This window comes from Lissotriton vulgaris, chromosome 10, assembly GCF_964263255.1.
Source record: "Lissotriton vulgaris chromosome 10, aLisVul1.2, whole genome shotgun sequence".
In the NCBI taxonomy this organism is placed as follows: domain Eukaryota; kingdom Metazoa; phylum Chordata; class Amphibia; order Caudata; family Salamandridae; genus Lissotriton; species Lissotriton vulgaris.
In genome coordinates, this window is record NC_141698.1 from 755,558,622 (window position 1) to 755,585,667 (window position 27,046).

General features: G+C 41.9%; 1 protein-coding gene across 1 annotated transcript in view; it reads right to left on the reverse strand.

The window, feature by feature from the left end:
- The window catches only part of GPR158 (G protein-coupled receptor 158), a 1,459,961-nt gene that overhangs the window by 648,127 nt on the left and 784,788 nt on the right, over positions 1-27,046 (reverse strand). Inside the window, exon 5 of the mRNA XM_086939967.1 lies at positions 20,741-20,809. Within this exon, the coding sequence (XP_086796093.1) occupies positions 20,741-20,809 (69 nt within the window). The remainder of the gene's footprint in view (positions 1-20,740; positions 20,810-27,046) is intronic.

Sequence of the window (27,046 nt, forward strand, 5' to 3'; positions counted from 1 at the left end):
GCTTGAAACAGTGGAGGATCTGAGTCTTTCCAATGGGTGGAGTTAAGAAGTCTCATTACAGCTATTGCAATACAAACAAATTTGCTCATATGGTAACCCCATTGTATACTTTCATCACATCCTAATAACATTAAAGTTACAGATATTTTAATAGGACACTCTACTGCTGCTGTCAAGAAAGTTTCTATTTGTTTTATTAATATATTTAATTGGTCGCAGCTGTAAAACATATGAATTGTGTCCGTGGGTCCTTGCTTACATCTGGGACACTTATTATCCTCTCTTTCACCCCAGCAATGTAGTTTTTCCGGGGGTATAGTAAAGTTCATATAGTGTATAAAATGTTGGGCTTTCAGGTATGCCGCAAGAAAAATCTGGCTAGATAGATTCAAAGAGCGGCATATATCGACATCGCGATCCCCTGTTTTCATAGCCCATTTAGCTTCTACCGCCTTCAGATCGTCTGGGAGTGTATCCATTCATATTTTATATACGTTCTTATTTCTAATCTGAGGATTAGAGATAGTTTCAATTAAGGATATTTTATGAAGTAATAATCCCTTCTCTTTTATTTTGTTCAAATAGGTTATAATCTGTTTATATTTAAAGAATGAGTTATCAGAGATACCATATTTTGTTGAAGCTCCGAAAATAATAATCTTTGTTCAGCTGAATATAGGTCACCCACCGTCAAGACTACCTTTTCCTCCCATTGTCTGGCCATTCTATCGTACAAGGATGATGGAGAAAGGAAGGATCGCGATAGCGGATAGCTATGGCGATCTTCCCTTTCTTTACAAAATGTTTTGATTTGGAAAAGAAACCTGTGTTTTTTCGAGAACTGACGCAACTTGTCAGGTCTACTGAAAACCAAACTCAGTGGCTCAAACTTATCATTTTTTTCCCATGCTGCAATTTTTCGGCAGGAAGCTGAAAGATGCAGTGGGACTGCTAATTCAAACAAGCATTTGCAATGCAATCGGTCTCACCTTTGGGACCTTATATCTATTTAGCTATGCAGCACATCATTAGCCTGGGTGCTGAAACATCTACTGTTCTTGAACATTGTGCAAAGAAAGCACCAAACTGCTTGACTGCGTGACACGCCAGGTATGGGAACACATGGAGAGAAATATTGCATTTCAGCGGGAAATGGTATAGTCCAAAGTTCTGTTTTTAATAAAAGATTAGGGCCTTCGGTGGTCATATCACTGGAATCTAGAGGATGCTAAAGTGATTCTGGTATTTTACTGACCTCTGCTGGTCGTTTTCCATCAAGAAAGTTAAATAGAGGCAGTTGAACAGAAAAAAAAATTCCTAAGCGGAAGCAGACAAGTCCTAGTGCTGATCTCCAGAGCTCACAAAGTACATACACATATAAGTATATACTAAAGTATAAGTGTATACTAAAGTATATACAAGAGCAAACATTTTCCTATTACAGTTTCAAGGCTAGCAAGCTGAAGATTTTCAGCACCCAGAGGGTACCTAGACCCCAAAAAACTGTGTGCCTTGAGTATTCTGTAGTTTTTCACATTGGCATTTCCCATAGGATAACATTTATCTATTTTTTCAATTCTTCACTCAGGTTATTAAATGCCACTACCACACCCACAATTACAACATAAGTAACCCAAACTACACAAACATTGGAAATTCTGAAGTAATAGTTTTAACTTAAATTTAGAATTTACACACCACCTTCAAATGACTGTAAGCTTCTTACCTATGTACACAGTGTTATGTAGAACTTACATTTTAACTTGACATACCACCCAAAAATTTCTATGTCGCGCAACTCCGTACACAGTGTTCGCACTCCTCTTGAGATTCTCCATTAACTATAAATTGTGCCTCCTCCATGCACTGGTTATACTCTTGCATATGACATTACTTATACAGTAGGAAATCACACACAAGGTAGGGCATGTAGAAAACATACAGAAACCACTTCAAGAAAGTTAACAGAAATTGTGACTTCTTAGTCCCGAAGAAGGTCATATACCCATCCAGGCCTTTGTAGTGTCTGGAACAGTAAACAAAGGAATCAATATTATTTTTCCAGGTCTCTCCTTTTTCTTTTGGATCCTACTAGGGCAACCTTAATATTAGAATACTATGTTAGCCTGGAGGTAATTTTAATCTCTTTTGGACCCTACCCATTTCTTCATTTCCCGTCCAATCCTCCTCCTCATAAGACTGCATTCTGTTGGTTACATGGATCCATTGGAGTTAACTTGGCGAGGTACAATGCCTTTTCTGAATCAGGAGGCAACCCAGTGTGGATGCATGCCACCTATGGTGGGTAAGAGTACCATGTCTGAAGAAAGGAATATTCTATACTAGATTTCAAGGCTCTCCATATATCGTTTAAGTTCACTTTACTATTGTTGTGTTTATTACATCCTTTCGGGAAGGGACATTGTACCCTGAAATCTCCTACTCTTACTATTGTTGTTGAATCTATACACAATACAACTTCTTCAAGAAGCTTTTCTTTTCTGATATAAAATGAACACAGTTCAACATCAATTTGTGAAGAAAGCTCTCCTGGGCAAAATCTCTCATAAATACAACTACAGCTTTAGTCAAAGTTTGGTCCCTTTGAGACATACTCAACAAAACAGTAGATTCTAATGTGACTCCCTGTAAACATCATAAATGGGCCCAGTCACATTACTATCGACCTCAGTTGATAGTGATGGTTTAATTGGAACCAAAGGGGACTATCAATGTTTCAAAAATATTAGCCCTTTTATTAGGCAAGAAGATGACTTGTAAAATGCCAGTTACATATCTATCTTACTCTTTGTTTACACTGGCAAGCTTAGACCAGCTATTGCCGCTATTTTCTAATGCCAGTGTTTACCATTGCAGCTATTTGTTAGCCTTAGTGCTTTTGGTTGCAATGAGCCACTGCTTCCCGGTACACACGCTCAGTTGCTGTGTATGTCACAAAACACCTCCCATGAATGTATGCATAGCCCATGGGTTTTATATGCACAACTCATATGGTATGTTTACTCTGGATATGCTCTCCTTATGAATTTGGTACGTACTGTAGTTTGCACCACTCATTACACTCAGAGACCTATTGCAAAAGGACCAGTATGAAGTGGGCTACAGTATGCCAACTTTGTAGTAAACAGAGTCAACAAAGGCATGGCATATTTCAACAGTTTCATGCAGTATGCAACAAAATAATGGTGCTCTTCGGACCTTAAATTTCAGAATTAATCTTTCACTCATGCACTACACTTAACTGGTTTCTAAATTCCAGTTGATGTGCCAGACACACAATCCCAATCATCCAACTCATATGCAGACACATTCATACACAGATCCACAGGAAAGAGTCATGCACGCTGCCACAAACAACATGCGAACATGCACACAAAACAGAGTGTATCTGGTACAGTAACTCAGGTAAAACAGAGCAGCAAATCTCACAGACTTCAAATGTGCCATGTTGAGCTGAATTGCATGTTTTCCAATGTTGATGTGCCGTGCCCAGTGTAACCGGTAGATTAGGAAGATGGGTGAAGGTGGCCACTGCATAAGACAGTGTAGCAATAGCCCAGATCCTCAAATATTACATATTTCATATAGGATCAGAATATAATCTGGATCTGATTGGTATTAGCATGCATGTACCGAATATTATGAGAACCCAGAAAGGGTGGTACAGGAGACATGTTGGCAAAGGTGTCAATGCTATTCTGTGAGACATATCAAAGTAGAAGTCTATAGTCCCAGTGAAGAAATATTCTAATTTCATCTGAATGGTGTAATTTGTTTCAAATGACCTTAAACACTAAGGGATCGATTCCGATCTCGCTCAAAAGGCCTTCGAATCAGATTTGGCTTTACCGGATCCGATTCGTAGCCCTTGTTTATGACCGAATCGTACACAGGTCCAAAAGACCACGTACAATGGGAAGTTTGCATACGCGCCGACCAAATCGTTTCCGGGACTCAAACCTGTTTGTACGACTCGTACGTGGACAAAACGTGCCGAGCAATGGAGACAAATTCCGACCGAGCGAGTAAGATGCACGATCCGGACAGCCGCTTAGCCTCAGTCTCAGCGGGACAAAACGGCTGTCTGAAGCATACTTTGGGGGGCCGTAGCAGGCACCCCTTCACCTGGGGCACTCCGAATCTGTCATGGGGTGTACCCATGGGTCTCCCCGATCCAGGCAGGCACAGTGTGGCGGGCACCATTGAGTGCCCTCCACAGGGTGCACGCTTGGCCCCACCCACCCCTTTTCTGCTATGGGAGCCTGTGTACATGTCTGTACATGGGCTCCCATGAAGTTCAATGGGAGCATGACTGAAACGAGTCGGTAAGCATACGGCAGCATCGTATTCGCTTGTTCGGACTCCTGGAACACATCTCGCTCGGAAAGTCCTCCGGATCCAAGTCGTATGGAGGGCTTTCCTAGCGAGATCGGAATCGGACCCTAGATTGCTGCCACATCAATTTTGCAAACCAAAGAAACAGAATTTTATAATCTACTGTTTTGAAAGACATGGCAAGGTCAAGGAAGGTGAATGCTCAAACATTTCCTAGGTCTATTTTGGCGAGGAGTGGTCTTAAAGTAAGTATTAAAACAGTATATGTAATCCAGCTGTACGTATATATTTTTTTACTACATATAACAAAAGATGAGATTAATATTTCCACAAATTTGTTTGGACTTGGTTTGTTGCATACGCTCAGATACTGAGTAAATTCATAAATAAAAATTACTATCCAATTAGCAATCAAGATCTCTAGAATTTGGTGCAATGCCCAAAACCAATGTAATACAGCGAATGTTGTTACATGCACAAATCTAATCTGGATTTGTTTCCAAATTAGTCTGACAAAGCTACAATGTAAGCAAGCAGAAATGTCAGCATTACACTACATTTCAGTGCTAACATATTTTATTGAACACTTTAGGAATAGCATGACTACGTGCCATTCACAAAAGGTGATTAATTAAATGGGAAACATGTGTGAACTTGTTCTTTAAAACACTATGGAGAATTCTATACAATTTGCTGTACATATCTTGCACTGCGCCCCTACAACCCACTAGCGATATCACTAATTAATTTTACCATTGGAGCTTATATCAATTATATAATCGTGTTTTACTGAGGCAGTGAAATGAGTCACATTGCATGATGCGTTTGCCAGGAATTCCTTCCTTTTCCCGGTGTCGCTGATGCACACCAAGTTTTCTTTCTAGCAACTAACTTATGTAAAATCAAAAGTATTTGTAATGCCTTTGTGATAAAGCTCGGCAAAATGAACCTATTTTATGCTTTATATTTTGACAGCAGGACATGCTTGAAAATAAACTGCAGCTCCTTGGTGGAGATGACAATTTCATTACTCACGTCTTTTTCATCTCATATTCAGGTTTCCTGTCTGACAGAAAATCTATGAGCAGAAAATGTTACTCTTTTACAAAGTTCAACACTTCACTAGATTTTATTCCGTTCAAAACGATTTGCAAAAGAGGCAACACAATTTAAACCTAATATATAATTTGAGTTTTATTGTTTGCTTTTAGTAAACCACCCTCAACGTCTGTGCCCTTGCATTTATTTTACTTAGCCCTATTTTTGTAGCACTGAAAACTACTTTATAGCCATTAAAAAACACAATGTACTTGGGAGTGAGTCACCTTTCTAATGATTGTCTCTCCAGGGCCACCTCCAAACGTTTTGCCTTCACCCCTCCTGTTCTCTGAATTTAGTTTTTGTTGGCATTAGGACTTTGCACACATTACCACTGCTAACCAGTGCTAAAGTGCCTGTGCTCTCTCCTTTAAACATGGTACATTTGACTTACACTAAATCTGTTGTGTCACTTACTTATAAGTGCCTAGAAAAGTGGTAATACAAGTGGGCCTGAAGCACCTATTGTGCCACCCACTTAAGCATGGGCGTCCGCAGAAATTTTTCCAGGGGGGGCAACATTTTTACTTCATCACCATCCTCCGACATGATTGAGCACAAGTATTAAATAAACAAATAAAAAAATCTAATAAGACAAAGAGCTTAAATAAACAAAGAAACCCATGGAGTGGGAGAAAAATCGTGTGAGGCTTCACAGCAGATTACCTGGCAACCACAATGAAACAGAGGAAAAAATAAACAAGCATTGGCATAGCCAATGGGTCTCGCCTTGGGGACCTTATAAGTGTTTAGCCATGCAACACTTGAAGTTGTTGCACCAAGGATATTGTGCTGGATAACTAAACATTTATAAGGTCCCAAAGGGGGGACCTATTGGCTATGTCAATGCTGTTTTTTTTTAAATGACAAGCAGTGCTATATGGCTCCGGCTGCCACTCTGTCCACCACATCCCACGTAGATGCTGCAGCCATCTTTGAATGGTTTTAAAGCCAATTCAAAAGCTGTCACCAGTGTATGTTAATCCATATCTCAACTGTGAGACTGCTCTCCCGCTTCCTAATTCTATTAAATACAAATGATGTAAAAAGAACATCCCTTTCTGAGCTGCACGGCTCATCCTACCTACGTTTCATGCGCAGATTTTAAATACTGATGGTTTGGGCGTCCCGGAATTCAACTGGTTGAGAGGTAGACAGGTGTAGAGAGGTAGAGAGAGAGAGGTGTAGAGAGGTACAGAGACAGGGGTAGAGAGAAGTAGTGAGAGAGGTAGAGAGAGAGAGGTAGAAAGGTAGGAAGAGGTAGAAAGAGGTAGAGGTAGAGGTAGGGAGAGAGAGAGAGAGGTAGAGAGAGAGGTAGAGGTGTAATGGTAGAGAGAGAGGTATAGAGATAGAGGTAGAGGTAGAGAAAGAGAGAGAAAGAGAGGTAGAGGGAGAGCGGTAGAGAGAGAGGTAGAGGTAGAGAGAGAGTGGGAGAGGTAGAGAGGGTGAGAGAGGTAAAGAGATAAAGAGGTAGAGAGAGAGGTAGAGAGAGAGAGGTAGAGAGAGAGACAGGAAGAGAGACAGGAAGAGAGAGAGGTAGAGAGAGAGGTAGCGAGGGATAGAGAGGGGTAGAGTGAGAGGTAGAGAGAGAGGTAGAGAGAGAGAGGTAGAGAGAGAGAGAGAGAGAGAGGTAAAGAGAGAGGTAGAGAGGTAGAGAGAGAAAGAGGGGTAGAGAGAGAGGTAGAGAGAGAGAGGTAGAGAGAGGGAGAGAGAGAGCAGTAGAGAGATAGAGAGGTAGAGAGAAATGTACAGGTAGAGCGAGAGAGAGAGTGATAGAGAGAGAGGGGTAGAGAGAGAGAGGTAGAGTAATAGAGGTAGAGAGAGGGGTAGAGGTAGAGGTAGGGAGAGAGAGAGGTAGAGGGAGAGAGGTAGAGGTAGAGGTAGAGAGGTAGAGGTAGAGAGAGAGAGTGGTAGAGGGGAGGTGGAGAGGGAGAGGTAGAGAGGGAGAGAGAGAGAGGTAGAGAGGGAGAGAGGGAGAGGAAGAGGGAGAGGAAGAGAGAGAGGTAGAGAGAGAAGTAGAGAGGGGTAGAGAGGTAGAGAGAGGGTTAGAGAGAGCGGTAGAGAGGGAGGTAGAGAGAGAGGTAGAGAGAGAGAGTTAGAGTGAGAGAGGTAGAGTGAGAGAGGTAGAGTGAGAGGTAGGGAGAGAGAGAGAGGTAGAGAGAGATGTAGAGAGGTAGAGGTAGAGAGGTAGAAAGAGAGGTAGAGGTAGAGAGAGAGCAGTAGAGAGAGAGAGAGGTAGAGAGAGAGAGGTAGAGAGAGAGAGAGGTAGAGAGAGAGAGAGAGAGGTAGAGAGAGATAGAGAGGTAGAAAGAGGTAGAGGTAGGGAGAGAGAGAGAGGTAGAGAGAGAGGTAGAGGTGTAATGGTAGAGAGAGAGGTATAGAGATAGAGGGAGAGGTAGAGGTAGAGAAAGAGAGAGAAAGAGAGGTAGAGGGAGAGCGGTAGAGAGAGGTAGAGGTAGAGAGAGAGTGGGAGAGGTAGAGAGGGTGAGAGAGGTAAAGAGATAAAGAGGTAGATAGAGAGGTGGAGAGAGAGAGGTAGATAGAGAGACAGGAAGAGAGACAGGAAGAGAGAGGTAGAGAGAGAGGTAGCGAGGGGTAGAGAGGGGTAGAGAGGGGTAGAGAGGGGTAGAGTGAGAGGTAGAGAGAGGTTGAGAGAGGGGTAGAGAGAGAGAGGTAGAGGTAGAGGTAGGGAGAGAGAGAGGTAGAGAGAGAAAGAGGGGTAGAGAGAGAGAGGTAGAGCGAGAGTGGTAGAGAGAGAGAGAGCAGTTGAGAGAGAGAGGTAGAGAGAGACGTACAGGTAGAGCGGGAGAGAGAGAGTGGTAGAGAGAGAGAGAGGGGTAGAGGTAGAGGTAGAGGTAGGGAGAGAGAGAGGGAGAGAGGGAGAGAGGGAGAGGTAGAGAGGTAGAGGTAGAGAGAGAGTGGTAGAGGGAGAGGTGTAGAGGGAGAAGTAGAGAGGGAGAGAGAGAGGTAGAGAGAGAGAGAGGTAGAGGTAGAGAGGGAGAGGAAGAGAGAGAGGTAGAGAGAGAAGTAGAGAGGGGTAGAGAGGTAGAGAGAGGGTAAGAGAGAGCGGAAGAGAGGGAGGTAGAGAGAGGTAGAGAGAGAGAGGTAGAGTGAGAGAGGTAGAGGTAGAGGTAGGGAGAGAGAGAGAGAGAGAGGTAGAGAGAGATGTAAATAGGTAGAGGTAGAGAGGTAGAGAGAGAGGTAGAGGTAGAGAGAGAGCAGTAGAGAGAGAGAGAGGTAGAGAGGTAGAGAGAGAGAGAGAGAGGTAGAGAGAGAGAGAGGTAGAGTGAGATAGGTAGAGAGAAGTAGAGAGAGAGAGGTAGAGGTAGGGAGAGAGAGAGAGGTAGAGGTAGGGAGAGAGAGAGAGAGGTAGGGAGAGAGAGGTAGAGAGTGAGAGGTAGAGTGAGAGGTAGAGAGAGAGAGGTAGAGAGAGAGGTAGAGAGAGAGAGGTAGAGGTAGAGAGAGAGGTAGAGAGAGGTAGAGAGAGAGGTAGTGGTAGAGAGGTAGAGAGAGAGAGGAGGAGAGAGAGAGGTGGAGAGAGAGAGGTAGAGAGAGAGAGAGATAGAGAGGGAGAGAGGTGTAGAGAGAAGTGTAGAGAGGTAGGTAGAGGTAGAGGTAAAGAGAGACATAGAGAGAGAGAGAGACGTAGAGAGTGAGGTAGAGAGAGAGAGGTAGAGAGGTAGAGAGAGAGGTGTAGAGAGAGATGTAGAGAGAGAGGTAGAGGTAGAGAGGTAGTGGTAGAGAGGTAGAGAGAGAGGTGGAGAGAGAGGTAGAGAGAGAGAGAGAGAGAGAGAGAGAGGGAGAGGTAGAGAGAGAGAGAGGTGGAGAGAGAGAGGTAGAGAGGTAGAGAGAGAGAGAGGTAGAGCGAGAGGTAGAGAGAGAGAGGGGTAGAGGTAGAGGTAGAGAGGTAGAGAGAGAGGTTGAGGTAGAGAGAGAGAGGTAGAGGGAGTGAGAGGTAGAGAGAGAGAGAGGTAGAGAGAGAGAGAGAGGTAGAGAGAGAGAGGTGGAGAGACAGAGGTAGAGAGAGAGGTAGAGGTAGAGAGGTAGTGGTAGAGAGGTAGAGAGAGAGAGAGGTAGAGAGAGAGAGGTAGAGAGAGAGGTAGAGAGAGGTAGAGAGAGAGAGGTAGAGAGAGAGTTGTGGAGAGAGAGAGGTAGAGAGGGAGAGGTAGAGAGAGAGGTAGAGGTAGAGAGAGAGAGGTAGAGAGAGAGGTAGAGGTAGAGAGAGAGAGAGATAGCGAGAGGTAGGGAGGTGTAGAGAGAGGTGTAGAGAGGTAGGTAGAGGTAGAGGTAAAGAGAGACATAGAGAGAGAGAGACATAGGGAGAGAGGTAGAGAGAGAGAGGTAGAGAGGTAGTGGTAGAGAGGTAGAGAGAGAGAGAGAGGTGGAGAGAGAGAGGTAGAGAGAGAGGTAGAGAGAGAGAGGTAGAGAGAGAGAGAGATAGCGAGAGGTAGAGAGGTGTAGAGAGAGGTGTAAAGAGAGACATAGAGAGAGACGTAGAGAGAGACGTAGAGAGAGAGGTAGAGTGAGGTAGGGAGAGGTAGAGAGAGAGAGGTAGAGGTAGAGAGGTAGAGAGAGAGAGAGGTGGAGAGAGAGAGGTGGAGAGAGAGAGGTGGAGAGAGAGAGGTAGAGAGAGACAGAGGTAGAGAGAGAGAGAGAGATAGGGAGAGGTAAAGAGGTGTAGAGAGAGGTGTAGAGAGGTAGGTAGAGGTAAAGAGAGACAGAGAGAGAGACTTAGAGAGAGAGGTAGAGAGAGGTAGAGAGGTAGAGAGAGAGGTAGAGAGAGAGAGGTAGAGAGAGAGGTAGAGGTAGAGAGAGAGAGAGATAGCGAGAGGTAGAGAGGTGTAGAGAGAGGTGTAGAGAGGTAGGTAGAGGTAGAGGTAAAGAGAGACATAGTGAGAGAGAGCCGTAGAGAGAGAGGTAGAGAGAGAAAGGTAGAGAAAGAGGTAGAGGTAGAGAGGTAGTGGTAGAGAGGTAGAGAGAGAGAGAGGTGGAGAGAGAGAGGTGGAGAGAGAGAGGTAGAGAGAGAGGTAGAGAGAGAGGTAGAGAGAGAGGTAGAGAGAGAGAGGTAGAGAGAGAGAGGTAGAGAGAGAGAGGTAGAGAGAGATAGGTAGAGAGAGAGAGAGAGATAGCGAGAGTTAGAGATAGGTGTAAAGAGAGACATAGAGAGAGACGTAGAGAGAGAGGTAGAGAGAGGAGGGAGAGGTAGAGAGAGGTAGAGGTAGAGAGGTAGAGAGAGAGAGAGGTGGAGAGAGAGAGGTGGAGAGAGAGAGGTGGAGAGAGAGAGGTAGAGAGGTAGATTGGAGATCCTAGCATTTCCAGAGCATTAAAGGCACTACTCATTTGTAGCGTCATTCCTTTCACTGCACTTCCTGCTTTATCTAAATAAATAGGGCCCTCAAATACAAAAGAATTTTGTGGTCATAAAGCTTACAATTTGCAGCATCGCAGTGGTTGCTGCTGCAAAACCCCTTTTTGGAGTTGTGTATAACCTTCATGATTGACAAAAAGGGTTCTGCATCTTACTCCATATTGGACTTTGGAGGGGCAGTGAAAAGGGCGCTATCTTCAAATTGCAATTTACAAGGACATGTATCAATGGTTTTCAAACGCAATGGCAATCACAAACCATTGATCTGATGCCAACACTGAACTGCAGTTGGTGCATGATTAAGAAAAGAAAAGTTGTCCCTGTGGGCAGCTTTCCCTTCGGGAATCATGTCATTCGACAGTGAGTACAGACAGTGGTCCAGGGGCTACACTCGATACTGCAATGAACATGAGGGACTGCCCCTTTGGAGCTCAAGGCGTAAACTCTTTAATCCATCTCATATGCAGACGCTTCTGTAATACTAGTGCTTATGGTGCAAAAAACAGGCATATCGTGTGTGGTGCAGACACTTCTGTTCAGTTTTAACTCTTTTTCGGTTGTCAACAAAATATTTTAATTCATATTTTGGTTTCCATTGTTAACTGTTTTTTAATATATCCATCATTTTATTTTAAAAATAATGAATATATATAAAAAAACGTATAACAACAGTTAACAATGGAAACCAAAATATGAATTAAAATATTTTGTTGACAACTGAAAAAGAGTTCAAACTGATTATTACCATGGAAAAGAAATTGATGAAACTTTAATGTTCGCTGAAAAGTGCACACATCCATCGGAACAGAAGTGTCTGCACCACACAAGATATGGTATACGAAAGGGCACCTAAAGAGTGGGTACCAGGATGTAGTAGTACCAACAAAAGAAAGGAATATAGCTTGAGTACGAATAAATCACGAGTGCACAGAAGGACTTTCCAATTGATCTCGCAAAAAACAGGCAGACACACTCATTGCATCTCTGGGCGAATTGTGTAATTCGGTGCCGGCGTTAATGAGGCTTTGATGGTTTTCACCCCTTCCTAGGGCCCCTGGCTGCAGCAGCTCCACTCTTCCGTAGCTTGAAAAATGTGCCCACCTCCCCGAAATTTGACTCTAGGTGCGCCTCTGTTTCAAGCTGTGGGAGCAGCCAGGCCCGGACCTTCTCTCTTGCCCATCAGCAGCAGTGTTCCCGCTCATCAAGCAGGACCGACATTGCAAGCACTTTCTCACGCTTTTAAAATTGACGGCCCTGCAGACAAACACCACTGTGGGGAATGTCAATAGTGACGGACTGGTGCCCCCCCTTGCCTTCCCCTGCGGACGCCCATGCACTTAAGTAGCCTTTTAAAACATATCTCATTCCTCCCACTGCGGCCTGTGTGCAGTTTTGAACTGCCTGCCAAATTAAACATTTTGCCAGGCCTAAACCTCCTTTATTATTGCTTATGTCACCCCAAAGGTATGCCACACCAACTTAAAGGGAAGGGTGCTGTGTATTTAAAATGTTGTCCATGTACTTTTAAGTTTTGTAAGTCCTGGTAATAAAAAACTCCCAAATTTGTTTCTCACTACAGTGCGGTCTACTGCTCCCATATGATAACATTGGGTTACCCTATTACATTTAATATGTGCTAACTTGTAATTTAATTGTAAATTAAAATACTTTTTAATGGTAACATCAGATTTTAGATTATAATTTAGAGAATTACACTTTTAGAAAGCTGGGATTTTCCTGCTCTAAACTCTCTGTGGTCTTTTAAGAGTTTCCAGCTCCGGGTGCCCTTTTATGTGCTCCTCATCAGGATAGTGTATTGGGCCCAGACAGTAAACAATAGGATCTGGGTGTGACTAATAGAGAGTCATTCGGCCAGGATGGGAGGGGCATAGGTGTTCCCAGCATTCACTTACATTTCAAAGGGCTGCCTCCAGCATTCTCACAAATGAACGTGATGCCAGCCTTTTGTCACCGTAGACACCTTGGACCCTTGACAGCCAAAGAGAAGGAAAGGAATTAATTTTCCAGATCCAGATGTGGGGGTGAGCAAGACTTTGCCCTCAATTTTAAGGGTGGCCCCAGATATAATTATTAGACCTCCTAAGCCACTCACAAGTTCAATCCATAAAAAGTAGACATTACAGAAGAAGGACTGCCTTCTTCCCTTGACAACTGCATTACCGCTTGAGGCCTGCCTTGTTCCTCAGAGAACTGCCTGCTGTTTGAGGCCTACCTTGTTCCCCAGAGAACTGCCCTGCTGCTTGAGGCCTGCCTTGTTCTTCAGGGGACTGCCCTGCTGCTTGAGGCCTGCCTTGTTCTTTAGAGGACTCCCCTCCTTCTTTAGACATGTCCTGCTCTCTTAGAAGGAAGACTGGGCCGGTCCTCTTCATCATAGGCAAATCTCAGTGACTGATTTAGTTGACCTGGTGTCCTAAGCTACAGTGATACTACAAGCTCAAAAGGCCTCCGTGTAACTTTCCAGCTGACCTGCTGCAACTGGCTCTGCCTGTACCTGCAAGTGGGAACCTGAGGCTGAAGGGCTGCTTCCTTGGGTCCTGGATACTTAGCTGGCATCGGTTGAGCTCCTCCTGTGAAATCTTGATGTTTTGAACTCTAAACGCCAGACTTTGAGAAGATAACTTTTCCAGTGGGTTTAACCTGGTCCCTGTAACATTCCTGCACTCCATTGTGGTCAGCCTGAACTTGTGACTTTGTCCTTGTCTAGTACAACCAGATACACAAAGTTAGCGCATTCTGCTTCTTGGTGCTATTTTTCCTAAAATTGTTTACATTGCATATCTCTGGTTCTACTGATTGGATTTAATTTGATTAGGTGTCATCTTATTTATTAGAATGTTCTCTATTCTTCTAATTTAGTGTGTGTGAGAATTTGTTTGTGCTATGTTTTCACTTTATTAATGTTTAAGTGCTGCATAAATACTTAACACAGTGCCTCTAAATTAAACCTGACTGCTTTTGTGCCAAGTTACCAATGTGTTAAGCAAAGGTTAATTTAGTGACTTTTGTCGTTCATCCTGACAAGGATTGTGGTTGTTGTTGTTGTTGTTAGGGAAGGACTTTCAACCCTCTTGATCGAAAAACGTAATTTTCTACAGGCACACCCAGTGTAAATAATAAAATACCAGCCATCATGAAAGATAAGTTGTTAAGTTTGTGATGTAGAGCAGAAGAACTGTTGTTAATTATGTTGCTACAGGTAAGGAAGTATGAGGTGATAATCATGTCCACAATAAATGACAGGTAACAATGGCTCATAGCATCAATAAAATGCACTTGCATTTAAAAAATCTTTATTTTTGCCATCATCAAATATAAAAAACAGGTATTACATATCACCTGTCATGAAATATACAACAGAAGCAAATCTCTCTTCAAGACTATCAGATATTGCATCAATCCCACACCAGACAAACCGGTCCTGATCTTACTAATCAACACATTTATTTTCAAAAGATTAATATCACATGGTCAGCATTAAACAGTCATTCACCACATCACTCATCCCACTTACTAAAAGGGCAATCTTTAAAATGCTTTTATAGCAGTCCTTATAGACGTCCTTACAGCTATTAGAGCAACCACTAATGAACGTAGCTACAGATATCCGACCATCCATAAATCTTTACCTTGCACAGCAATCTTACTATTCCGCCATCTTCTCCTCTATTACCTCCGTCATATTTAATCCTGCTTACTTGCACTCTTTTTTTTCTGTTTCTCTTCATCTCTTCCAAATCTTCTTTTTCTCCCGCTCTTCAATAACCCTTTTCATCCTTTCAGACACAGAAAATGCCACTTGCATATATTTGTCACTTTTGCTCCTCCGACATTCTAATGCCTGTGTCCGTAACACAGTGCAAAGACTCTTCTCAGTAAATGAGGACACAAATGAATGTAAATGAGGGAGCAACCCTTAGTGATCACATCCGCATATGATGTGTATTGGTATAATCCATATTACAGAAGGGACCACACCCCGTGGGGGGGGGACAAATTGTGTCCAAATGACCCATTACACCCCAGGAACACTATATAGGATATGTTGCCTGAAAAGCAAACTGGGACAACAGTCAAAAATTATTTACCAAGAATTTGCTTTGGAGAAGATGGTACACGGGATTTTGTACGCCGATGACACCCAGTTGGTCTTCGCTTTTAAGGAGCAGACTGAGGTTGCCTTTTAGAGTTTCAAGTGGTGCTTGAGAGATATAGTGTTGTGGATGAATAACAACAAACTTAAGCTCAACGCAGGAAAGACAGAGATGATGTTCTGCGGGAAAGAGCCACCCTCAGCATCGGATCTCTGGTGGCCAACAGAAATGGGTCCTCCCCCCTCTCCTGCTGACTGTGTAAAAAACCTGGGTGTGAAATGGGAAGCTGATCTCTCATTCTCAGCACAGATACGGCAAGTGACAGCTACCTGTTTCTGTAAACTAAGAAATCTGGAGAAATGTCTACATTTTCTACCGGAGGAATGCCGAAAAATCACAGTCCATGCATTAGTGACGTCCAGGCCGGATTATGCTAACAGCGTTTATCTGGGCCCGCAAAAATACCTAATGAAACATCTGCAAATGGTGCAAAATGCGGCTGCGAGACTGATCAGGTTTGTCCCTTTCCACGAGCATGTGTCTCTGCATTTAAAAGAGCTCCATTGGTTTCAATTGGCTAAAAGAATGAAGTTTAAGGCCCTGACGCTTGCATTCCGAGCCACGCATGGTAACTGTCCCAGCTACCTTAATCATAGACTACACAATTATAAACAGACCAGATCTTTAAGGTCCGTTTCTTAAAATCTACTCTGCACGCCTCGCTTCAAAAAGGCTCGAATGGGGGGCAGATCCTTCATGTTGGAGCAGCAGAATTGTGGAACTTCTTACCAAGCGATCTTCGTAACATAGAAACAGAGCCCCTTTTTCGAAAAAAGGTTAAGACCTGGCTCTTTAGGGCAGAATAATGGGCCAGGTCATGTTTTTTTGGCTTTTCATCTGCGCACTACCGATCGCTAGCGCTGGGACACCTCTCTTTGAGGTAGCTGTCGCGCTTTACAAGTATCTGTATTATTATTATTATTATTATTATTATTATTATTATTATTATTACAATGGGATTCAAACACAGAATTGTAGCTCATCTACATATCGGTTTCCAGAGAAGTACTAATGCTTATCCACAACCCTTACCATCTAATTTATCAGTTGACACACTTGCATAGATAAGAAGCTGAATCTGTTATTGTTTTGTTATAGGCACATTTTCCTATTGCTTTTCCACCTGAAGTACATTAACATAATATTGAAGCTGTAATAAAGTTCTTAGTTTATTATCATTAAGTGAACATAGCATTCAGTATGATGTTTTCTAATGTATATGTTTAATTGATGACTTCAGGTGTGTAGCCTAGGCAGGGTCTCTTGTCTGAATTGTACTACCAAGCCTATCCAGCTTTAGGAAGGAATACATTCTTGGTTACAAGCAGTGGGGAATTTCAGCTAGTGGTTGCAGGTGGAGTCCACTAGGACTTATCCATCATCAGACTTTGACCCAGAACAAGAGAGAGAATAATAAAAAAAAAGGTGAATAAAAGAGGAGGGAAAAATCAGGGATGAATAAGAACCTGCAAGAGTGAGAACATGGAGTAGAGAGTGTGTGGTAGTGGATGAAAGAGGCATGAGGTGGACATTCAGCAGTGCCCAGCTTGAAGCTTTTAAGTAAATGTTTGGGCCCCAAAACGTTTCCTTTGCCAATTAAGCAGTGAGTGCAACGTTCTACCTATGCAGCCCTTCAAGTTGTTTGCAGTATTTTGGATTTGCTAATCCATCCTTTTGGCTTCTCCTATAGTCATCACATCAACCATGGAGAAACATCTGAAAGAGGCCCACCCAGTTACTCTAAGGATATTATACAGAAATTGCTTAAACCCCCTCTCTCCAGTTTTTCTAAAAATAACCTTTAGCTGTGTCACCATGAAAGACTTCTAAAAACTCCAAAGGTTAAAGAAAAAACAAAGATGAACAGAACTACCGTGTCTTTATCAGGTTTATCATAGATGTTATGTCATAGAAAGGGATGTAGAACTTTTAGCTTGAAATTCATTTAATCTGTTTTGAGTTTTTTGATTATGTGAATTTCTTTACTTCATGGGCTTGTTTATTCACCTTTTCTACCAATTTGTTTCTGACTGCTATTTGTTGTTTTCTGCAAAAAGTCTTTTGATTTCTTGTAGCTGTTTCAGATTTAATATTTGGGTAGTTTCAATATCAAGCACCAGAAAATCACAATTACATTTGCCTTCTACAAAGCTGATTTCGTTTTAGGTAGATTTCATCTTCTCCAAAAATCATTAGAATGTTCCTAATTTACATTCCATATGGAGTAGTTACAGCCTTAAGACACTGTAGTTCTGTTCATCTTTATTTTTTCTTTAACCTTACACTCTGAATGAGGACCAAATTGAGCTTATTATCCTTAGGCATTTCCCTAGTTTCATCTAGGACCACAGATTTTTAAATATGAAACTTGCAATTTCTAATTCCAAAACAAATTGGAATTAACAGCCTAGTTTGGCTTCCAAGCTTCTTGAACAATGGGTGATGATAGACCTCCCAATTAAATGAACCTTACGTCCTCCATCATCGCCCATCCCCCCGAATAATTACATTTGAATTGAGAGTAATGTCAGCAATTGAATATATGGAATTTAAGATAAAGCACACAGCACTGTCTTAGGTTAACATTAGAAGAGATAATAATAATGCATAATGACATAGGAGGTGAAATAGTAATACTTAATAAACAAGAGCACAATGCTGAGAGAATCTGCCAAGTAACCAACTATGAACACTAGGAATGATCAATTATCAATCCAATAGCAGAAGTGGATGAGTATAAAATGGCGAAGAACTCATGCACTGCTAGCTCAGCTCAAAGGAGCATACTTCTGTGATAAAAAAACCTCACACCCCCCTGATGCATTTGTTTTCCAAAGTACATAAGAATGGAAAATGAACCTTTAGTCAGCCCCATTTCCATGAATCAATTTTTGATCCTATTTACAAATACATCCATTTTTTTCAAAAAATATTTTTGCAAACATCCAGATGTAATATCAAAGATATAACTGACATCATTAACAGACAGGAAAGCATCCTTTTAACAAAACAGATCACATTTGGTAATGTTGGCCGTAGAGTTTAATACACCTCATCAGTCAATATGAAGATTTAGAAGTTATTGATTGGTACCTACATCAATGTCTATGGCCCCACCGGAGTCATAGAGTATTCATTGTTTTATTGGCAGAGGTAGCCCAATGATGAATTTCTTCTCTTTTCAAGGTGATTTCCTCTTTCAAAAAATGACACAGCAATGTATTGATCCTTTGCCCACAAACTTGCTATTCTTTACATGGCACAATAAGAGGATAATGAATTTACAATAGTGAACCATACTTTGAAAACATTGCCACCCAGGATTGATACGATTATGGCATTTTTCACATCTGAGCCAACAATGCAGACAAGCTACAATAATTGTTTTGTTGGCTCAACACCAATATCCTCCTGCACTCCCAAAAGTCCTACCCAAGAGAAAATCTCGCTTTTGGCCAGGTATTTAGAATAAAACACAAATTGTCCACCAAAGAAGCATACTTTGAAGGCTCAAGTAAGCCTATTTCTAAACTTGCATCTAGAGGTTATCTAAAAGGGTCTTAAAAATGCCCACAAAAGATGCGGTTTTATTCCCCCAAGAGGAGATATTTAAATGAAAAGGAAAAACAGAAGCCAAACCATGGGTATGATTAGCTACCATTGATCCATACGATGTATTGATACCAATATAGCAACCACCAGCCAAAATCTAATGAGACTAAAAGGGAATTGCAGTTTCAGATCTGAACATCTATTAACCCATCTACCTATTCACTCTAAGGAACTGAATAATGTTTCAGTTATTTTGGTTCTAGCTCTGATCAATGGTCATCACCGGTGTTGCCATTGTACAGTTTGCCATCATACAATAACAAAAGAATTATCACATAACATTTGGATTTTCCATTCATCCTTTACCAATTGTCACGCAAAAAGTGTGGTTTGTGCAATGGTGTGCTCTTAAAATGGTCTTTACATTGGAAAAACATTCTAAGAGACTTGCAAAATAAGTATTCAGCACAGGTCTTGCAACAGTGGTGGAACCATTGTTCAACCGCTTTCTTTAACAAGACCATTGTGCAAAAGTAACCTGGGTGTACTATTCTTGAAGATGTAAAAACAAGTCAGAGAGAAGTCAACTTCGAGAAAATGCTACTGAGAAAGGCAAGCCATCCTGATTTAGAAATTCAGAACAATCAGACCTCGACTAAATGAGGCAGGAGAGATACAAAAAATGTACAAAACCTTCCAGATCTATACCTTTAATAAACTCTGCAATGCCAAAGCAATCAGTGTGCACTACACAATACAATATCAGTCCCCATGGTATTCACTTGAGCTCAAGAAGCAACAAGACAACAGCATTTCTCACAACCATCAGGGTGGTGTCATGATGACACAGAGGTGTATTGAAATGTTCAATGATATAACTTTGGCTGTGGAGCTCCAACACAGGCTCTAATGTCATCTGGCAACCTGTGCAATGTATGTCCGGTTGAAACTATATTTTTCTGCCTTTATGAATTATTTGCTTCATGGAATTACATTAATTCTATTTAGTAAATTAAGTCTATGCGCGACAACACTGCAGCCCTGATTATGCAGTACCTCCTCACAGTTACGATGAATGTGAAAATCGCAGTGAAAGCAGACTAAATAAACCATGGTATTGTGCATTTATGAACTCTTCATCATTGGGGTTGAGGATGAGACTGTAAAATGCCATTTGCAAATGTAAAATGTTTTTATGACTTATAAATTGAGGTTTGCAACCCATACCAAATTGTAATTTTTTGGGTGTAAATGGAGCGTTACTTCCAAATTGCGATTCGGAATGCAATGTATCAATGGTCTACAACCTCAGTTCGGCTCGCAAACCATTGATGCATTACCAATAGCTCAGAGGAGATGGCAACTGATTCACAAGTAGGAAGGGGTCTCCTTGGGACCCCTTTGCCTTTATGCAATGTGTTGGCTGCATCGGGGACAGCTGGCACTTGTCCAGGAGGCCACTGTCTGCTCCTCTCTGGTGTATGTTTTGTAAAAGTAGCACTGGTTCCTCTATGCTTAAAAAAAAAAATTCTATGGAATGATGGTCTGCTGATTCTTGCAGGTCACCATCCACTGTGATTGTAGGCAATCACAAATTGCAACCTTCCTTATTAATATTCATTATGCAAATCGCTCTTTGACCCAATGCATATGGCGATTTTGTAATGAAATAGGATAACACAAAGGTTACTTTTCAAAAAAATCAGAATCTGTTTGCAAAAAATTATTTTGAATTTGCGGCCATATTTTGTGAACGGACTGGACTGTTAGTATGTTAGTTGATATGTTTTGGGCATTTGGTGCCTTGATGGAATCCTGCAGGTTACCCACTAACACTTGAGCTTGAATTAAACAAGTACCAGTCCGTCCTACAGCTCACTAATGTTTGAAAACAAACCAACAATCCTTCAATGCACTGTCACACATTGCAGCATTTTTGTCTCGTAGTAGACTAGATGTGTCATTTTTTCAAACGCTGTAGTGAGCAGTTTTTAATTAACCAAAGCAGCCGCAGAGCTCCCTCACGGCTCGCTTGTTTGTTATGAGATTTCCCACTTAATTCACATTCCCATTGCCAAGTTGCCGTGTTCTTATTTTTAGCATATTTTGGAAAGCTTAGTAGGCTGTGAGTAATCAGATGTGATGCTTCTCGGCCAAATTGCAGCGTTACAAATACAAATATTGTATAACTTACTGGAAAATAGAGTAGAAGGGATCCAAAAAGCACTGTCTCCAGCAGAACAAGTCCTGATGCTCTGACACTCTGAAAATAAAAGCACATTATGCTCAGTAAATATAAATTAATAAATGTAGTACAGAGAAATACTTACAATAATCGAAATAAAATATTATGCATCCTAAAACGTATTTAAATAAAAAAATTCCCTTTCTCACAATCTAGCTACAATGTCTTACTCCGCACAGCCCTTACTTCACAGTGCAGTGGGTCACAATTTTTTTAATAAGTCCCTCCACCTCCAGTATACTTTACATTGTTATACCTACCACGGAATGGTTTATGATGTTTATCAAACCCCAACGAGAGAAATGGGAAATATAAAAAAAGAGAGACAGACACAAAGAAAGAGACAAAAAGTATGTGACAAACAGAGAGAAAGAGATATAGAACGTGAAAGAGAACGGTAAAAAGAGAAACGGAAGAGAAAAGAGACAGAGAGAGACAGAGAGCAAAAATAGAAATGCTGAAACCATTACCCATCAAAGGAGAAAGAGTGGCTTGTCCCAACTTTGACAAGTCACTGATGGTCTCTGATTAGTGAAGAGTCCCCAAAACATAAAAGCGGTATTACCCAGTGCCCCTTTCCCTGATCACCTCCTATTCTTAATTAAGGATATTCCATAACAGAGGACCCTGGTTACAACAGTACAGAAATGTGGGAACAACATTTTGCAAGCCTATGCAGCTGGGGAGACATAAACTGAACCATCAGGGAGAATGCTGTAAAACATCTATAAAGCTCCAACTAAAAGAACTAAGCATCCACGCATAGACAGACCAAAGAAGAGAATCACAAGCAAGCAACCATGCCCGAAATATAGCGACACATCACCTTCTCAAACGCTAGGATTGATACTAGGACCATTGCCAACTAATGGTAAAGTCTTCAAAATGAGAGAAAACCATCAACACGGTGACACAACGGAGTGATCTTACACCAGTCAGGACAGTCCAGACCCAGGTTAGCAGAAAAAGTCCAGTCAATATGGAAACTATTGCAATGAAATGTCTAGACATCGTGCCCTAATTCTCCAAATAGTTTTGACATTACCTCTTTAATTTAAATCTCAGGAGCCTCCTGGGACTCCAAGAATCATATATCTCCAGCTAGTAGGCTTTACAAGAGCATAGAAACTTTCAAAAAGAGACCGATAATTTCCACTAACATAGGAACATAAGTAGGTAACAGACAGGACACTGCTCCAGCATCCTCACCAACCACCAGACCTTTGCTTCTTTGTGAGATGAATTGCAACTACAATGAAAGGAAAAGCCACCTCCTCAACAATCCACAAAAACCAAGCTGTTCATAGGATCAAGCACAAAAGCAAATAAACATGTTTGAACACATGTAGCCTGCAATGCTAGCATATCCAATGAAATCACCTCCATACATTACCAGGTCCCGCCCTGGAGAAAATGGTGTGATAAGTCAGTATTCTTAAACCTTCAAATGTGTGTAACATGCACAAGGTGGAATCCATCCTGTATGAATCAAAGCAACCATCAAGTACACAAAGGGTAAGACCAGCACACACATTCCTAATTGAAAAAATAAAAGAGCAATGTGTATCAATAACTCACTTATAACCAGCAACAATTAAGAGGCATCAAACCTTGGAAAAATTATCACTGTGATGCAGAAGAAATTCTAACCGTACAGTAGATCAAGTACCCGAAAAATTGAGAAGAAGAGGAGTGAACATGAATCAAGTCTTTGCAAGGAAACCTCCTCCCTTTTGCCAGCTGTGCTCCCTTGAAGAGGAAGAACATAAGAATGAATTGTACTGAATCAGGGGACTTGGTAGACTTGTGTGCATCACGTGTTCTACTTTACGTGCTCTAGAAATTTGCATGAAGTCTGATATACACTACAGACATGTCCATCCAAAACCCTAAGGGAATAATTAATAGCCACATGTCCTACACGTAGCATGTTGAGGCAAAGCAGACCTAAAGCTTTGTGCCCATAAAATAAACAAAAGGCATTAAAAAAAAGGGAAAGATCAAAGAAAATCCAGTTATAAGATGATACCAGCAGGATGAATGTGTCCAAGGGACACACACAAAATAGGAGTTTTCAACTTCGTCGGTGTGGTATTCCATGACCTGATGTCATTTGGAATTACCATATGTCATTTGGAACCATACTATGTTTTACAGAATGTTTTGCTTTGACTTGTACTGTACTGCTGTGGAGTTGAAGCTGTTAAGACCTATCTTTCTACCTGTGGTTGTTAAGCTGTTCCTCTGGAATAAATCTTCTTGGAACCTACATTCTGTGTATTGGATTTACTACAGTCGGGTACTATATTTAGGAACAAAATATTATATACTATATAGCAGCAGGCTGATTTACTCCAGATGTGGACACACCTCTGTGAACAGCAAGGCTTTGACAAGTAAGAGGGATAAAGGGGCAATGGTTGGTTGCCCCATCACAGAGCAAACCCACATTTCAGTTTTATAAAAACACACTAACTTCTTAAATTAAGGAAGCAAATAAATGCAAAGGTACTTAATTGAACTTTAGAGCAATACATGTGTTCCTCCTCAACTCACTCTTGTTTTGCAGTTTAGTCAATGTGTTCTGGTTCCACAACGATTCGTATCATTTGATCTTATGCCAACTGTGCCAATTGGACAGTATCACAATGTTGTAGCATCACAGCGAAATAGTGTGTTCATGCTTGGGTCTACATATGTAGTTGAAAAAGGAGTATCTTCTGCATATGCACATTAACTAAGACAATTTCCATGTGTCATATTAGAAAAGCAAATGGAAATGAGATCTTTATATTGAATATGTGGAAATGTCGGGGCATATTAACAACAAAGGGCATTACATTTTCGCCGCTTTTATCGGCAGGAAACTGCCGATAAAGCGGCGATAATGGGGTTGATAATATGCTCTATGAATTCCAATCGAAGCCCATGTTAGATGTCAAGACATTTAACATGTGCTTCGATTGGAATTCAATAGAGCATATTATCAAGCCCATTATCGCCGCTTTATCGGCAGTTTCCTGCCGATAAAAGTGGCGATAATGTAACGCCCTTTCTTGATAATATGCCCCGTTGTCCTCAGTGGTATCCCAGGGCTATGGCAATCACAGGTTCTTATGTCTCCCCCATTCAAAGAGAGATGCTATGAAATCTGCACCTTTAGCACCTCCCATTCCCACTTTGAGAAGACACTGTAGAGGGAGCATCCAGAAATGTCCTCTGTCTGCAGTGGAGACACTGCACTCCACTCCATACATGGGCATAATAGTACAGATTGAAATTTCTACCTCAACTCAGGGTGGCAGATTGAAAATCGTATGCCCACATTCCCAGTGGGTCCTTATGTTCCCATTTGGGCAGTAACTCCTGTTTATGAGTTGTGTGATAAATATCGCAGGTCAGAAAATGACCTGTATTCACCGGAGCATGCACATTTGTTGCAGTAAGCATCAAAATCCATGCAAAATTCACTAAAATTGTACATGGAGGTGAAAAGTTCACCAAGGTAGAAATACAAGTTATATGAGTGAAGGGAAAACAAGTACAGAGAATTTAAGGGAGAATCAAAAATCGGCACATAACTGTGAAGAAAACCAAGCAGACACCCTTTGTAAAACACATCAGCAAGGTATCAAACTAAACACGGGGACCTTTTTAGGTCTCCGCCTGCAAATGACTGCGCACATGCCCAGTCTCGCTACAGAGAACATCACTAGCGAGGTTAAGCACCGCCCCTCTGCTCCATTGGCTGGCCTCCTAAACGGTGGCCAGCCATTGGAGAAGAGGTCCTAGTGACGTTCTTCTTTCTATCTAAGCCCTGTCCTTTTCAGACTGGGGTGGGTGGGGGGGGTTACTTTCTTTCTTACATTCTTTACATTCTTTACATTCTTTACAAACAGCAGTCAAAAACACACCCCCCAGTCTGAAAAGGACGGGGCTTGCTGCCTCTCGAGGACACAAACTATGTTGACAATGCCTCTCTGTTTTTTATGTACTGAAAAGGCTGAAAAACCGCTCTGTTTAATTGTTTTTTATTGCGCGGTGCCCACCCCGTGACTTTGCCTGCATTTATATTTTTAATTCCTAGCGGTGCCCACCCCGCGATATGGCCGCCTATTTTTGTTATTTTCGCATTTATATTTTTAATTCCTAGCGGGTGCCCACCCCGCGTTATGGCCGCCTATTTATAGTTATTTTAATTACAGGTGCCCACCCGCTTTATATTTTGAATTAGAGGGAGCCTACCCCTCGTTTGCTTCGAGACTCACTGCCGCGGCCCGTGTGTCTAAACCGGACATCAGGCACCTCCTGCCCGTGATGTGGGTGGGGCCTGAAATCCATCGGCAATTCTTCAGGACCTAGGTTGTGCTCATAAACTTATGGTGAGCCCAATGTGGGCTGAGGAGTGTGGAATATACAACCTGGGGGGTCGGAGACTGGAACAGGAGGAGTTCCTGCGTAAGAATCCACCCCTCAGTGCCTGGTGCTGGTCCCCACAGACTGTTCTTGTGGGACCTGCGCTGTAAGGTAAGTATCTTAGTAGCGCGAGGACGTTACCTCTCTACACCTAATCCCACACACCGACGTGGCTCAGCACGTAGAACAGCCCACATTGGGCTCACCATAAGTTTATGAGCACAACCTAGGTCCTGAAGAATTGCCGATAGGGCATGAAACATGTTGACCTGATCACAGACGAGGGTTGAATGGGACCAATCCTCATAGCTTGTTTGAGTCCCGGTACCCCTCTCTTCACTTATTTTAACAAGGTGGTTAGCTACATGAATAAATTGATCGGAGTAGACTATACTGACCTTTTTTAACACACATCCCCTCACGCTCACTACTTCACTACTTGGGCCCCTCACACGCACTCGATCAACGGCCAGGAACAAAAGAACTCCACAAAAGTGTAGCACTGTGTGCTACCCGTCAGGTATTGCAGCGCCGGCTTGACGTTGGAGCAGGAAGCCGATGATGACACGAGACAACTAGCTGGCGACATGACAACAGCCGTTAAGCCAGCCTGTTGTGTGAGGCATCCCTAGTTCCGATAAGGGATACCTTTCCCTGACCCTTGTATACACCAGTACTTAGAGAGAGGAAGAGAGACCACCCCATCATACTAACACTATTCCTCTGGGGAACTTTGTGTATCTTTTTGGGTATAGATTGATAGGACACGCACACTGGACCCCTCTAAATATTGTCGTTTTTATGTCCCTCCCTGTTGTTTACTGATTGCAGGTTCTTCCCAAATTAAGACCAACTCAAGGGAGATGTTATTTTGGGCTCAACATTCCACCCAGTCTCATAGTTCTTTTTCTGTAATGAGGAATTGCAGTTACAAACAATTATGATACATTCATTGCTATTGGTAAGGTGTCCCTCAGCATTGTGATTTTGGAAATCAGTCAAATCACTTCAGTCAAATATATAATATTGGAAATGGTAACAAGGTTCTCATTCTCACCCAGTACAAAATACAAAGTTGTAGCTTTTTGTACACAGGATGTGGTTGATTATACATATAAGAGGAGCCGAGAAGATGGTGGACTTAATGAGATGAAAGACCAAAAGAGAGCTGAAAGACACAGACAAATTGGGAGGTGAGGAAGAAAGAAGGGCAGCCATAAAAGGGGGATAAGGATGAGGTGTGTGAGAACCTTTTGCAAGGGAGAGGATGTAGCTTTACGGCTAGAGCTGTCAACGTCAAAGCTGGTGAACCAGGTTTGTATCTCTGCAAAGATGCTCAACTTCCTGTGATTCTGGGCAAATCACTTAATCTCCCTGTGCCTAACAAAAATGAATGTTTCCTTGTGTAATGTGCTATGTAAAGCTTTCTGATACCCGATATCTTTGAGTCTAGTACGCACTATATAAATCTCTAAAAAAACAGAAAAAAAGGTAAGAACTCACTTTGCCGGATGTTGCTCTCATTTTAGCATCAAATCAAGGACCAACCCTCATATGTTCGGTTGTATGCACACTGCTGCATAGTGGCAGTTGCAGCATTGGCTATATATGAGGTGAAACTGCAGTGGCAAAAATCTAGAGGCCACTGCAGTTCCACCCTCGATCTAGAGGCAGTCAGAATTGCAAATAATAATGCAACTTCCATTATCGTATCACAGTGGTCATACAAGTGAACATATGAAGCCTTGTCACTGATCATTTCGTTGGTTAAGCATGAGTATCACATGCAATATTCCTCAATCAAGTGTCTCTAAGTACTTTAAAATTCATTTTTATTTA